This window comes from Scomber scombrus, chromosome 17 (assembly GCF_963691925.1).
Source record: "Scomber scombrus chromosome 17, fScoSco1.1, whole genome shotgun sequence".
NCBI lineage: Eukaryota > Metazoa > Chordata > Actinopteri > Scombriformes > Scombridae > Scomber > Scomber scombrus.
In genome coordinates this window covers 3,055,390-3,069,962 of record NC_084986.1, presented here as the reverse complement: position 1 = coordinate 3,069,962, position 14,573 = coordinate 3,055,390, and the positions used below count along the sequence as shown (strand labels likewise).

At 38.5% G+C, this 14,573-nt stretch overlaps 1 protein-coding gene across 1 annotated transcript; it reads right to left on the bottom strand.

Moving 5' to 3' along the window:
* Positions 1-1,675: 1,675 nt before the first annotated feature.
* On the bottom strand, positions 1,676-13,823 carry crip2l (cysteine-rich protein 2-like). The gene is made up of 8 exons (XM_062437184.1): positions 13,750-13,823; positions 8,033-8,127; positions 5,813-5,870; positions 5,594-5,725; positions 5,203-5,271; positions 4,979-5,073; positions 4,815-4,872; positions 1,676-1,945 (listed from the first exon to the last, which is right to left on the bottom strand). Exons 1-8 carry the CDS (start codon positions 13,790-13,792, stop codon positions 1,881-1,883), a joined length of 615 nt encoding a protein of 204 aa, XP_062293168.1. The 5' UTR covers positions 13,793-13,823; the 3' UTR covers positions 1,676-1,880.
* Between the last annotated feature and the right edge of the window lie 750 nt (positions 13,824-14,573).

The window sequence follows — 14,573 nt, the reverse complement described above, 5'->3', positions numbered from 1 at the left end:
AGTTCATTCTGCTGCAGCCAGAAGAGTTCACATCATGTCTGCATATCTCTGCACCACACATTAAAATCCTCCTGAATAGAGGAATAGAGAAGCTGCTTTAGATTTTAGATTTCTTCTTTTTGAAGCATCCTGGCTGATGATGTGTGATCAAAACACCTTTTTCTGTTACAATATTGTCTCCATGTGAACAATGAGTGTGTTTTTGTGCTATGGTATGTCCCTTTAAAGTCTTTTAATGAAAACATGTTCAGTGCTGAAACAATACGGGCTGATTAATACAATAAACAGTATGAGTCATTGAATCAATTACTTAGACAGAAACTTAATGTTGCGTAAGAGGGGAGGAAAAGCAGCTTTTGCTTAATGATGTTTGTGGGCAGTGTGGCAGTAAAAATACTATCAGATTAATTGATTTATCAAACCAAAGAAAACTAATCTGCAACATTTTTTACAGTCTATTAATAGTTTAGGTCATTTATAAAGCAAAAACACCCCAAAATCTACTAGTTCAATCTTCTTAAATGTGCCTTCTTTCTCAGTTTTACATTGGTGTCAACAACAAGAAAACACATATATATAAAATATAAAGGACAATATTGCATAATATAAAAATATTTTTGGATTTTGAACTGTTGGTCGAACAAACAAACAATTTAAAGACACTATTTTGGACTCTGAGGAATGTAAAGGTCTGAAAGGATATGAGCCGATTACTATCAGATTTATTGATTTGTCAATCCAAAGAAAATTAATCTGCAACAATTTTTATAGTCTAATAGTTTAGGTCATTTATAAAGCCAAAATACCCCAAATCTACTAGTTCAAGCTTCTTAAATGTGCCGCTTGACTCAGTTTTAAATCACTGATTGAACAAAATAAACAATTTGAAGACATAATGTTAGACTCTGAGGAAATGTAGTGTGACATTTTATAGACTAAACAATGAAATCTGACAGTTGAATAAAATATAAACTTCACTGTTATTTGCAGCCCTTCAGTTTTTTTCCTTGTGTATGAAACATGTTACTAAATACAGTGAGGTATGCCTCGTGTAGTTATAACTTATTATTGTTGCTGTTTTGTAATAAGTCACAGACACTGAAGACAGTTTTTGGTATCACACAGTTTTACTGTAGAAAACGTGACGAGCATTTGACCACTTTTTGTTCACAACAGACCCCCAAACTCACCTTCATAACATTCAGTAAAATCCACATCTTTGTGCATATCTGAGCTACGTCTACACAGTCATCCTTCTTTCTAGAGCTCGGATGATCTCATCCAAGAAACACTGACAATTAATTGCAGGGCTAGTACTTTTTTTTTTTTTTCATACAGTACAAGTTGTAAGTGCACAAAAGTCAGAAAAAGTATTAATCATGAGTGAAAAAACACAAGCGCTTTAATCCACAACAGGCTAATTATTTGGCAAAGAGAACTAAGAAATTTAAAGGACCAGTGTGAAGGATTTAAAGAGAGAGGGAGCAGATCCTCTTCCACACCGCCATACTTCTACAGGAGCCCAGAATGGACAAACCACACACTGGCTCTAGAGAGGATCTTTTATGTTCTTCTACACATTTGGAGGGGGAGTGAAGGGAGTTCAGTTGGTTGCAATCTGCAATCTCACCACTAGATGGCACTAAATCATACACACTGGTCATTTAAAGGCAAATTTGAAAGTCACATGGGAGGACATCTTTAAGGTTTGTTTCAGTACAAAAAATAGATATATAAACAATATACAAATACAACATAAAGGTCTAAACATCCCTCCCTGTGAGCGCAGTACATATCGTTCGTCACCATGACTGTAGAAGGCAAATCAAAGAGACATCGAGGGTCCTGGAGGTGTTTCTTTCTCCGTGCAGCGTCAGGGTTCAAGGCTGTGCCTCGGCTTCGGGATCGTCGTAGATGTAGCTGCCGACACCGCCGGTGTTTACACCTGAGAGGGGGCAGAGCACAGGCATCACCTTTTAAAGGGCCAGTTCACCCAAAATAACAAAATCCCTACATGAAAAAGACATTGTGGTTTTTAGACATGTAGATAGCTCTGTGAAAGGTTTCAAATAAGGTTAATCTGAGATATAATTTAATTTAAACTCAACAGCAACACAATCCTGTATTCTGGATAATCCACAGACATCCATTTTCATTGGAATTACTTTCTCTTTTTTTTTTTTAAATCCCCCAATTTGTTGACAGTTTGTTTTTGGGGATTATCTAGGGTTACAGGGACATGGTTTCATTAAATACACAGTACAGTGTTGTTTTTCATTTGTGTTTTTTTTTTGTTGCCTGGAGAAGCAAACTTTTATTCACCCCTGCTGTAAAAAGAGTAGAGCCAGAAATCTCAAGAGAGTTATACCTCAAAAGCTGCTTAGATAGAGATAAATGAGTAATTAAATAGTTTTTGATTGATTTTGGTGTATCGACTTTTAAAACAACAAGCAAGCCTGATCATTTTCTACTGTAAAGGCTGATTGGAGACACTGAAAAAACCACAAATTCTTACAGTTATGGTTTCAGTCTGAGTAATAGAGTTTCCAAAACAGCTTCTGCTTCTTTTCAAGTACAACTTCTGCTATTCACTGACCTTCAGTTTGACACTTCTTGGCCACAAAAACAGACATTATTTGCTTTCACCCACCTACTCTGTCTCCAATGAATATTTGTAGAAGTACAGGCTCCTCTTTCCAATATGTCAGAATGGGGACATTTCTGTTGTTTAAAGTACATATCTATCGATTTTCTATATTTTTCTTATAGTAAACAAATCTCATGTGCAGAGCAGAACCAACGATGAATTGATCTGCTAGCTGCTAGATTGTTGTGCTACTTATCATAACCTCGTGGCTTTATATTGAATTTATTTGCTTTTTTTGCATGCTCAGTGGCGTTTGCCTTACAATGAACTACTCTCCAGAGACTGAAAACATGATCACTGTTATTAGTGTTTAGAGCCATTTCTAGACAAACGAACATGACCAAACTCCTCATAATGAAGCAACATGTCACCCAGTGCAGCGGTGTGGCTAACTGATGTGTTTTTAATCGTTTTTGGACAACAGTGGAGGTCTTTCAATGACCTTCAGTCTTCTTGGCCACAAAAACAGACATTATTTGCTTTCACCCACGCACTCTGCCTCTGATGAATATTTGTAGATCTACAGCTGAAGTACAGGCTCCTAATTCCACAATGTTGTTGGGGACATTTCTGTTGTTTAAAGTATATGTCTATTGATTTTCTATATTTTTCTAATTGTCATTGTGCTACTTTTTACAACCTTTCTTTGTTCTTTGTTCTTCTTTGCAATGTACAATGTAGTACAACGGGTTGTGATATGTTTGCATGCTCAGTAGGGCTGCTCGATTATTGAAAAAATCACAATCATGATTATTTGGGTCAAAATTGAAGTCACGATTATTAAAACGATTTTTTTAAACTCTAGAAACATGCTGCATTTATTGTACATTTCTTGTCCATTCGGCTTAATTAATTTTCTCTCCCAGCAGCAGCCTTTTATCTGCTGCTTAACCTTTGTGTCGTCCTCCCGGGTCAAATTGACCCCGTCTGTTTTGACTGTTCCTTCTTTCCTCCCTTCCTTCCTTCCGTCTGTCCTTCCTCCCTCCCTCCTTCTCTTTCTTTCCTTCCTCTCCCTTTCCTCCCTTACTTTTTTCCTCTGTCCTTCTTTCCTTCCTTCCTCCCTTCCTCTTTTCCTTTCTCCCTTCCTCCCTCCTGTCCTTCCTTCCTTCCTCATTTCCTTCCTTCTTCCTCCCTTCCATCCTTCCTTCCTTCCTTCCTCGTTTCCTTCCTTCTTCCTCCCTTCCATCCTTCCTTCCTCCCTCCCTCCTTTCCTTCCTTCCTTCCTCCTTTCCTTCCTTCCTCCTTTCCTTCCTTCTTCCTCCCTTCCATCCTTCCTTCCTCCCTTCCTTCCTTCCTCCTTTCCTTCCTTCTTCCCTCCCTCCTTCCTCCCTTCCTTCCTCCCTTCCTTCCTTTTTCCTCCCTTCCTTCCTCCTTTCCTTCCTTCCTTCCTCCCTCCCTCCTTTCCTTCCTTCCTTCCTTCCTCCCTCCCTCCTTTCCTTCCTTCTTCCTCCTTCCTTCCTTTTTCCTCCCTTCCTTCCTCCTTTGCCTCCTTCCTTCCTCCCTCCTTCCTTTCCTTCCTTCTTCCTCCATTCCTTCCTCCTTTCCTTCCTTCTTCTTCCCTCCCTCCCTTCCATCCTTCCTTCCTCCCTTCCTTCCTTGACTCGAGGACAACACAAGGGTTAACGCAACACACAGCAGAAAATGTGCGGAGATATTAGTGCTGAGCAGGTTAAGATGACGATAGTTCACACATCACATCCTGGTTTTTAATAATTAGTCAGTAAACTCCGCCTTGTCTGACGCAGGCTGGAAACTGTGCACTTTTATTTACAGTTAAAAACATTTCGCCGTGTGTTTCAGCTTCTGTCGAACTAACGGTGCGCTATCTCATTATTATTAAAAATCGTTTCCCCCCAATTTTATTAGTTTTGAGAATGTTTGGCCCCTAAATCGTAATCACGATCAGATTTCAATTAATTGAGCAGCCTTAATGCTCAGTGGTGGCTGCCTTACACAGAACTACTCTCCAGAGACTGAAAATGTAATCACTGTTCAATTAGTGTTTGGAGCCATTTCTTGACAAACTAAAGTGACTAAACTCTTCATAATTTATGTGTTTTTAACAGTTTTTGGACAGTAACAGAGGAATAAGACATATCAGACTTTATATACAATACTATACTTGCTTTTTCCCTGTACTGCACAGGGAGTGTTTGTGATTTCGTACCTTTAGGTCCAAACAGCACAGCGTAGCACGGTTTGTGGCAGTACGGCTGTCCATCATGCTGGAACCGGGAGAAAAGACAGTGTGTGGACATTTAGAAGTATTGAAATGACCAGAAATATTATGAAATCAGCACTGTGAGTGTGGTATATAGTCGTATCTCTCACCTCAGCGTGACTGCCCGCAGCCAGAGTCTTGCTGCACCTCTCACAGCGCAGACAGGGCCGGTGCCAGTTCTTCCCAAGAGACGACACCTTCTCAGCTGCACACCGCGGAGACAGTCACCACGGCAACCAGGCGAATTAGTCACTTATACACATTCCAACACTGATACTGTATGTACATGTATACTTGCAAACATAGAGAGATATGAAGACACAAATCTGCTCACCGAAGTACACCGTCTTGTTGCACCTGGGGCAGATGTTGGGTCCTCCGGAGAACGATGAGAAGCTTGCAGCTGGAGAGGAAATAATTCATTATTTGCTGCAGGATACTTCTGTCTTTATTACCAATACATGAACATAATCAGTATGAAATGCAGATTTATAACCTCTTAGCAACACACATTTATTTCTGCTTTTCAGTTTGACCTATTCTTTTCTTCTGTGTGTTTCTCTTCTCTAAAAGCTGCCCTCACATGTTTAAAGCATATTCATTTATGCATCTATGTGACTTAAACTATACCTCCTCCCCTGAAAGATTACACTATTCAAGCAGACACTGAGTTTCTCTTCCTCGCATATGACAGTTGTTCTATTTTTGCTCCACATATTTCTCACCCTTCACTGGTCCCCGTGCGGGGGCTCTTTTCGCCTCTTCTGGTTTGGCATCTGTTTCCATGGAAACGGCTGCAGGGGCTTCGTTGACGGGAGTATCGTACACGTAGGACCCAGCTCCGCCTATGTTCACCCCTGAAACGCACACAAATGTTGCTTTGAAAAGCCTGAACATGACAAGAAAATGCTGATTTTTGAGTTTTAAATGAGATGAAACGGCACCTTTTGGTCCAAAGAGGGCGGCGTAACACGGCTTGTGACAGAAAGGCTTCCCATCATGCTGCAAAAAATAAAAAGGAAGGATAATAAGCAGATGCATTCCCTTTAAAAGTCTCTAACTAAACTGCAGCTCCGGTTTCTTTCTTTTCTGAACAAGAAAGGAAAAGTTTAGTTTAACACATTTTTGTTTTTAGCCTGTTTGGATTCTCATAAAGCCGAATTACAAACGAGCTGAAGGACTCGACTTGTTTGCAGGAGTTTATACGACGTGTCTGCTCTCTTCTACTTTCTCTGTTCACACTAATTTATAATACGTGACAAAAACAGCTAAATATCATCCAACACTGTGGTCTGTTTACCCCTCACTTCATCTTATTATTCTCTGCTCCCCACAAAAATCTGCACCATAAACGTCTTTGGTGTGTGCTGTTTAAAATATTACAGACTTAAATGTCTTTTCCAGGGAAATATCCTTGATTCAACTTTCCATGTATAACTCTTTTCAGACACAGAATCTAAATATTCCTGACTTCATCTGTCCTAAAAAGTTAAAGTCACCCTCCACACAAAAAATGTGTTTTTCTTCTTGTTCCCTCAGTTGGATGTTTGAGCTTCTCTGTGCAGAACGATGCAGAGTTTGAAGGAGGAAAGTTTCTCTGAGCTCACCTTAAATCTGACACACGGACCTATGAGCATGATTTATGACATCACAACTACTTTTGAGCCAATCGTGTGATGTTGAAACTTGACGCCTCCAGTGCACAAAAACCGAGGATGGACTGCTTGTGTTTAGTTGTTAAACTTTTTTTTAAGTACAAATGTTTTGCATATTTATAGGTTCAGACTTTTATTCAATGAGGCAGTAATAGGACTAAATGTAATTTTAAGAATTTTAACAAGACAATTCATCTTATTATATATCAAAGACAAAAAAAATTCAAAGCAGAGTATTTTTATGTATCTAAAAACATGTGTGGAGGATCTTTAACCCTTTCATGCATAGTGGTCACTACAGCCTTGTGGTTACCGTGGTCACCGTGCATGCCACATACTGTAATGGCAGCGTCCCTGGTTCGATTCCAGCTGCACATCACTCCTCTCTCTCTCTCTCTCTCTCTCTGTCTCTCTCTCTCCCAGTTTCCTGTCGCCTCTCTCACTTACTATTAAAACTAAAAGCAAAAAGCCCCAAAATAAAGAGAAGCTGTTTTCTTCTATATGCATGGACTCTGATGGCATAGTTGCACTTCAACCACCGAAGTGGACACTAGTGGGTCATCGTATACACCATCACTTCACTTGCAGTAACTTTTTTGGTTGTAAATAGTTGATTTATGTCATTATAATGTATTATGTAATGCAATTTTCATTCCTAAAAACCTAATTCATGCATGAAAGGGTCTTTTTGTGCTTTGCCCATCGATGTCTGTAGGGCTGTAATTTTATGTCTCTCTGACTTTTAAAATCTTCTTATGTCTGTTTATAGTATAGATACAATATAACATGATTATCTATCATACAGTGTCAGGTTTCTATCAGAAAACTAAACATGGTTTTAGTAATGTTTAGTGCATTGATAATTCTAGTATAAACATTTTTCTTATTCTACCATTAACCATCGTAGTTTACTTGCTAGAATTGCATAAATGCATTTGAATACACATTGAAGGTTTGCATATTGAAGGATGCATTGTGAACTTGTGAATTTCAACCTATGCTCATGGATATTAATGCTCCGGACGCTCTTGTAGTGAACAGATATTCAAAACCAGGAAGATAAAAAACTTTCTAACAACAGAGAACGTAACCACAACAGGAAGTTCGTGTGGTTTCCTCACAGTGAAACTTTGTATAGTAGATGTTGTCGCATTTTAGCCACTTTCCTCCAGACTTCCTTTGTGGTTAGAAAGTCGGTATAATGACTGTACAAGTCTGACCAAGAGGAAACCGCATTGACTTCCTGTTGTGGTTAAGTTCTCTTTTGTTGAAGGCCAAAAAAAGTTATTTATCTGTTTTGGTTTCAGTGTTAAGTTCCACCACATGTAACAGCCTGTAACAGCAAGTAGTTCAACTTTTTACAATATTAATCACAAACGTTATAATGAAATCTGATCTAATTTAACAGGCAGACTCTTCCCTTTGAACGACACTAGCCTGTATGAAAGGTTTTATATGAATAACGTCTGATTGATTGACTGAAATGTAAATAAATGAGCTTCCTCTCACCTCAGCGTGGCCTCCAGGATTCAGCGTCTTGTTGCAGCGCTCACATTTCAGACAGAACTTGTGCCAGTCTTTCCCTAAAGACGACACCTTCTCCGCTGTGGAGGAAGACGAGACAGACATCGGGAAGTTATAATAAACTGTGTCATAAATCTACAGTGTTATTGGGCCATTACATCTAGTTTAAGTGCATCCAATGTGTCCAGATTTTAATGTAGTAGCACAAAAGATGCATCAAATCTAAGTGTGAACTAAATTGGCAATCAACCAAATTTATGAACAACCTGCATTTGGATTAAGATAAAAAATCTGAATTAATGGCGCTTTAAACATTCAGGATCACTATTCTACGCGTCTCAACCTTAGCTCAAAGGTACCAATTGGGCAACCACTCCAACGAAACCCCCCCTCCCCTCATGTGCCACCACATTAGCTGCACTTTTCCCATTTATGGACCAAATATGGTGTCACCCATGTCACATATTGGATACTCCCTCTTGCCTCTTTCCTAGTCTCGGACCTCTCTGGACAGAGATCACATGACCATGTACCCAACCCATCTGTGTAGACGCCCTATTGGCTGATACATGTCTGGATGTACATGATTGGTTATCTTTTTGTAATATATATGTATTTTATGACGATCGTGATGAAGGTGACTTGCTATAAATATTTAGGCACTCTGATTGATAATCAGCTAAAGTTCGATTTGAACACTTCCTCTGTATGCTAGAGAGGACATCAAAGACTCTCTGCACTCAGGAAACTTGCCAAGTTCCAGGTGGACAAATCACTTATATGACTTTTTTTACAGAGCTTTAATTGAGTCAGTTTTGACATTTTCTGTAATTTGCTGGTATGGAAATCTTCCCATTAGAGATAAGAATGCACTGTCAAAGATGTGTGAAGGTGGCCAGCGAGATAGTGGGAGTGGAGTTTAGCAGTCTTGCAGCATTTTATAACAAGCAGGTGCTAAACAAAGCAATCAACATTTATCAAGACAAAATTCACCCCCCTGTATGGAGAGTATACGCTTTTTCCATCTGGGAGGCGCTTTAGCACTCTGAAAGCTTTTAAACAGCGGTATAAAAATCCCGTTATCCCTCTTTCCATCCTAGTACCCCCCCGTCCCGGGCTTGGACGTATTTCTTTATTTCTTTATTTGTATTTATGAGTTTTTCTTTTATAAATTCATGTTGTTAATTCTAATCAATTAATTTTGTTGTTATGTTTTAACCTGTTGTGTGATCTGTGTTGTTTTTCTGTATACCTGCTGCAGACTAAGTGCCCTTTTGGGACAAAGAATAAATGAATCTTGAATCTTGAATCTTGAATCTTGAATCTTGAACCTTGAATCTTGAATCTTGAATCTTGAATCTTGAACCTTGAAGGCCACAAGCTGAAACGTGTTGATCTAACAATAAAAATGGTTATGAATACTAAAAGTGTTGCTGGAGTTTTGACCTTTTTGGACTTTTTCAAACATATAGATAAAACAGCCACACAACAATCCAAGTCTAATCCATTGAGATAGATACAGGGCGGTAAGTAATTGAGTTACATTCAGAGAGGTGGTGAGGAAGGTTAAAAGCTTGGCTCTACGTGTTGTCTATAAATGTTGCCAAATTCTAAATGTCTTTGAGGAGCCACGTATTATGAATCTCAATTACTCAAGTTTGAGATGCTGCATCACTTCCTGCATCCACTGAGTCCTGCTCAGAGGATGCAGGAGAGGATTGATCTGTGTGCAAACAGGGTGACACATTTTGTTATTTTAAGTTTGTTTCTGGGTAGATTTTGCATGTTTTCTGCTGCTACTCCAAAAATAGATATTAAGCTTTGACCTTTTCAGACTGGTTTCGCTTCTCTGTGCACATTGGAAGTAAGAAAACATCCCCGACTCTACTCCCCCCCCCATATTTATTTAAGTTATTTACTTAGTTTATGTACACATGTTTTATTTGAGCTCAGCGTGAGAGTCTCTTCTGTGTTCATCTGTTATTTATGTTCACTGTAGTTTCTCTCAGACATTTGGAGGAAAGTCTGCGTAGTCGTTGGATGTCTGGAAGCAAATTCGTCATTGCACCGCCTTCTAAAGGTTGGACAACATTATCCTCAGTTTGTGCTGAAGCAGCTTTTCTAAATGAAGTTGTTGTTATTTAAGCCACTCGAAAGTTTTTGTCCCCGAGTCTGAGGACAGAGAGGACGGACAGAAGGTGAGAGAGGTTCACTGACTGTCATTTATCTGTTTGTCCTCCTCCCAGAATATCCCAGCAGACACACTGGGGCCCTGATACGACATGACACTATACCTGCTTAGACTCACTGGCCGGCCTGTCACTGTGATATGTGACAAAGAGTCACCTTGGCACACAGCGAGCGCCTTGCTTAGCTTATCATCTATAGGAATCTACTCAGGAAATCACATTAAACCACAGTTTTTCCTTATGATCCTGTATTTTACTGATTTCCCCTATAAAACATATTCCTTTAAGTTTTTATTTATTTACTTTACCTTCTTCCCTTTTGATTGGTGTAAATTGCTTATCGACCATTTAAGTGCAATATGATCCAAAACTTCTTATGTTGATACTTTAATGATATTCCTATGAATGTTTCATTTATAGTCTGATAGGTTCTAGGTTTCCTGCTCTTAGATTACATTAATATTAGGCCATAATCATACCTAGAGCTGCAATTATTAATCAATTGATTGGTTGATTGATTAGTTATACGTTAATCGATAATACCTCCGTTTTTTCCCCTTTTCTTAGCTTTTTGTCCCTTTTGTGCTTCAGTTTGTGTGTTTTCTTATTATCCTTTTCTGCTTTAAACCCAGTATATATGTGTATATGAATCTATTGTATAAATGAAATGTGAAAAACCACATAAAAATCTTTAATTGTGTCAAAGAAAGACTAAATTGATACTGACAGCTTTGGAGCTCCAAATACCTAAAAAAAACAATCTCTGAGCAGTTTGATGCATTTCTCAGCTCACACAGCTGTAGGAAACATGCAGGATTTCTTTTAACATACAATTTCCTCCCTTTATGCATTATACAGTACTAAGTACAGACTTTCGAGTAGCAGCAGCAGCAAACCACGCCCTGCAGGTTCATCCTGGCACACTGCTGCTGCTCTCCGGAGTAATGAAGGGAATGAAAGAACAAAAAAGAACATCGATCCATATCCTGCATGTGCGATTCATAAATAATTCACCACGCCTTGAGGTGTGGCTCCAAAATTAAATTAAATTAAAGAATGATATACGATCACTAAACTCGCTTTTTGGACATTTAATACCTTCTTTTTTTGCCTCTCATGTTAACTAAATGAGGATTAAAGTACACTGCTTAACGAGGGAACAACCAAACCAACATCACCTCACATCCACCTACATTTAAAGATGGACATGAGTCTAAAAAAATGTAAAAGTTAAGTTGATTTATCATTAGCAGCCAGTTCACAAGTATGTTAATGGTCCACTGTAATCTTATCCATAGATAGTAAACCCATTACAGTCTGAGATGGGTGATGCATAACTCTGTTCCCAGTCTGGCAGTCTGGGAATCACCAGCTGAGACATTTTTTGGGGACTTTTTTTGGAAAGAAACTGTCACATTCATTTCACATCCAAGCCGGTAATCTTGTTGGAAAGGATAAACACAGACAGCGCAGACCAGACTCAGGATAATTACAGTTAGGAGGGTGATTAGATTAGCTGTTTTTGTCCCCGGTGGAACAACACTGTAATATTCAGTGTGTTTGTGGTATTCAGGAGAGAGTTTATACCTCATGGTTTTGTAGTATTACTGTAATATTCCTGCTGAGACTTGATGTTTTGTATTGTAAGCTGCAGGTGTGTCGTCTTTGTGGTCGATGTAAGAGCCAAATCTGACCATAAGTATCAATTTTTTACATATAGATGATAATTTAAATGTTATGATAATTATGTTGGCAATGGAATAATGTGTTTAAAGCCTGATTATTGTCTAAAGATAAGTGTATATTCGGACTTAGTTACTGTGCATGTGCAGGTAAAAGAGAGGTCACTTTGGCTACATAATAAAAACTTGACAATGAGAGGAATAAAAAAGGTTTTTTGACTGTAAAATCAAGCTACAACTTACATCACTTGAGGCTAAAGTCAATTCAGAAGTACCTTAAACTGCCACCAATTGACTCCCATTCAAAAAGCATCAATTTCTCTCTGGAAATACTTAGTTAATCATTATTTTCAATGAGTCAGTCTCTAAGTTCAAGCCCTCTAATAAGTGTGCTGGTGGTCATTTTGGAAATTATTGCTCCATTGACAGCTGTGATTGACAGCTGGTTCACTCGCTGCTCTGGCACTCACACTGAGTCAGACTGTTGTTTAATGATACTTAATTATAATACCTGCCCTGATAGCTAATATTAGCCCCGTCCTTTCGATGTAGCGGGGCGTGTTTCCGGAGCGTGAAAGGCAACACGACGCACTCTTAATTTAGAAATACTTGGCTCCAAAACAGCCAAAAAGGAGCCGACCATCAACTGCAACTCTGGGCTTCAAACTGGCTCCAATGAAACTAACCGGTGACGTCACACCTTGCTACGTCCTTATATGCAGACTATGTATTAATGTTCACATATAACCAGGAGATCAGATTGGTTTGACTGTTAGCAAAAGTTCCTCATCCCTCAGTGGGATTTTAATAAACTGTCAAAACCAAATCTGATCTCCGCCCTTCTTTGGATGTACAAGTTATTATAACTACAGAACAAAAGTATCAATGAATATCAGAAAACAAGTAAAACATCTGATGTGATCTAAAGATATATTTTTTATTTAAGTATGATTTTGCCCCAAATTAATGATTGGTGTTTCATCATTCATATCACTGGCCAAAATTAGACTCTTACAGGTAAGACTGAGTAAAGCATCTCATAATAACTTCATATCGGACCCTTTAAGTGCTGATCCAAGACCTAGTATAATGTTACTATATTATTCCTAAAATGTGTTCAAATATTTCATTCATAGTCTCATATTATATTATATCTTTTATTAGGCCATAATCACATCTAGAGCTGCAATGATTAGTCAATTAATCGATTAGTTGTTAAGTAAATCAGTGCCAACTATTTCAATAATCTTGTAGTCTTGACAACCATTTTGAGTCTTTTTTTATAAAAGAAAATGTGAATATTTAAGGTTTTTTTTCCCTCTATGACTGTAAACTGAATAACTCTGGGCTGTGGCATGTTTATCGGAGCCAAAAAAAGACATTTTAAGACGTCATCTCAGGCTGTGATCGACATATCTCACCATTTTTTGACATTTTATGGACCAAACAACTGATTCATAAATAGAGGAAAATCATCAACAGATTAATTAGCTGAAGCCTTAATTACATCCCCACAATATTGAATGTTTATCCCAAAAAAAGGTGTTTCTGTGGAGTCTGTGAGACATGTAAAATAAATCTATAAAACCTTTTATTTTTATTATTATTGGTCATCTCTGATCCTCCATACAGGCTGTAATTCAGCTGCATGGTCATTAAACAAAGACTGAATAACGTGTTGGGAATTAAACTATAATGAGGGATTAAACAAAAACAATCAGGCTATTATTCAATGAGAAACCTTCATTTCTAATCTTAATATTCCTTATTTCTCTTATAATAAAGCTGCTCAGACACACAGAGAGAGAGAGAGAGAAAAACATGCGCTTACCGAAATACACCGTCTTGTCACATTTTGGACATTTTGACGCCATGATCTGTTTATCCTGCACTGAGACACACACACAGAGAGAAAGAGGAGAGAGGTCCGGTCCAGTCGTTTCCACCGGCGGCTGTCTGAGTGTGTGACTGTCTGTCTGCGGACACACCTCAGAGGAGGATGAGGATGATGATGGTGGTGGTGGTGAAGGGTGGGGAGGATGATGGGAGGCTCACATCCGCCCTTTGCTTCGTCTCCTTCAATTTGCATAAACCCCGCCCCCACGGGTGACGTAATGCATCAGTAGATATGAAATGGGTCAAAATGTGGATATTGATTATATCAGTTGTACATTTTAGTGCAATGAGGCTGCTGTTCATTTATTTTATGGAAGAACAGCCACACTGATGAAGGTTCTGCTCTATTTTGGAAATATGTGCAGTTCAGAATAAAAGGTAGTCACTCTAAATTTAATTATCAGCTTTAAAAACTACAAATCATCTCATTGTATTGGCTGAATTTCATCCTCATTAAAGTAAAGGAGGTCAAACAATACATTGATTAAACTCCAGTTTCCTCATATTTCCTTATATGAAGATTAACTCAGTTTATATATTTTTTCTACTTGTCTTCTGCAACCTGTACAAACTAATATTTGGATGTTTTATTATATGATGATTTTGTCGAAGAACAGTTTCAGTAAAGAAAAAAAACCTGTAAAATCTTTTTAAGCTTCCTGTTGTCCTCAGGAAGGAAGGAAGGAAGGGAGGAAGGAAGGAAGGAAGGAAGGAATGAAGGAAGGAATGAAGGAAGGAAGGAAGGAAGGAAAGGAGTAA

Bases quoted from the DNA above. Each gene is read 5' to 3' on its own strand.
- crip2l (XM_062437184.1), bottom strand. From the start codon at position 13,792: ATGGCGTCAAAATGTCCAAAATGTGACAAGACGGTGTATTTCG. The intron at 8,128-13,749 runs GTAAGCGCATGT...CTTCCTCCACAG, and splicing joins TGACAAGACGGTGTATTTCG to CGGAGAAGGTGTCGTCTTTA. The intron at 5,871-8,032 runs GTGAGAGGAAGC...TATTTTTTGCAG, and splicing joins ATCCTGGAGGCCACGCTGAG to CATGATGGGAAGCCTTTCTG.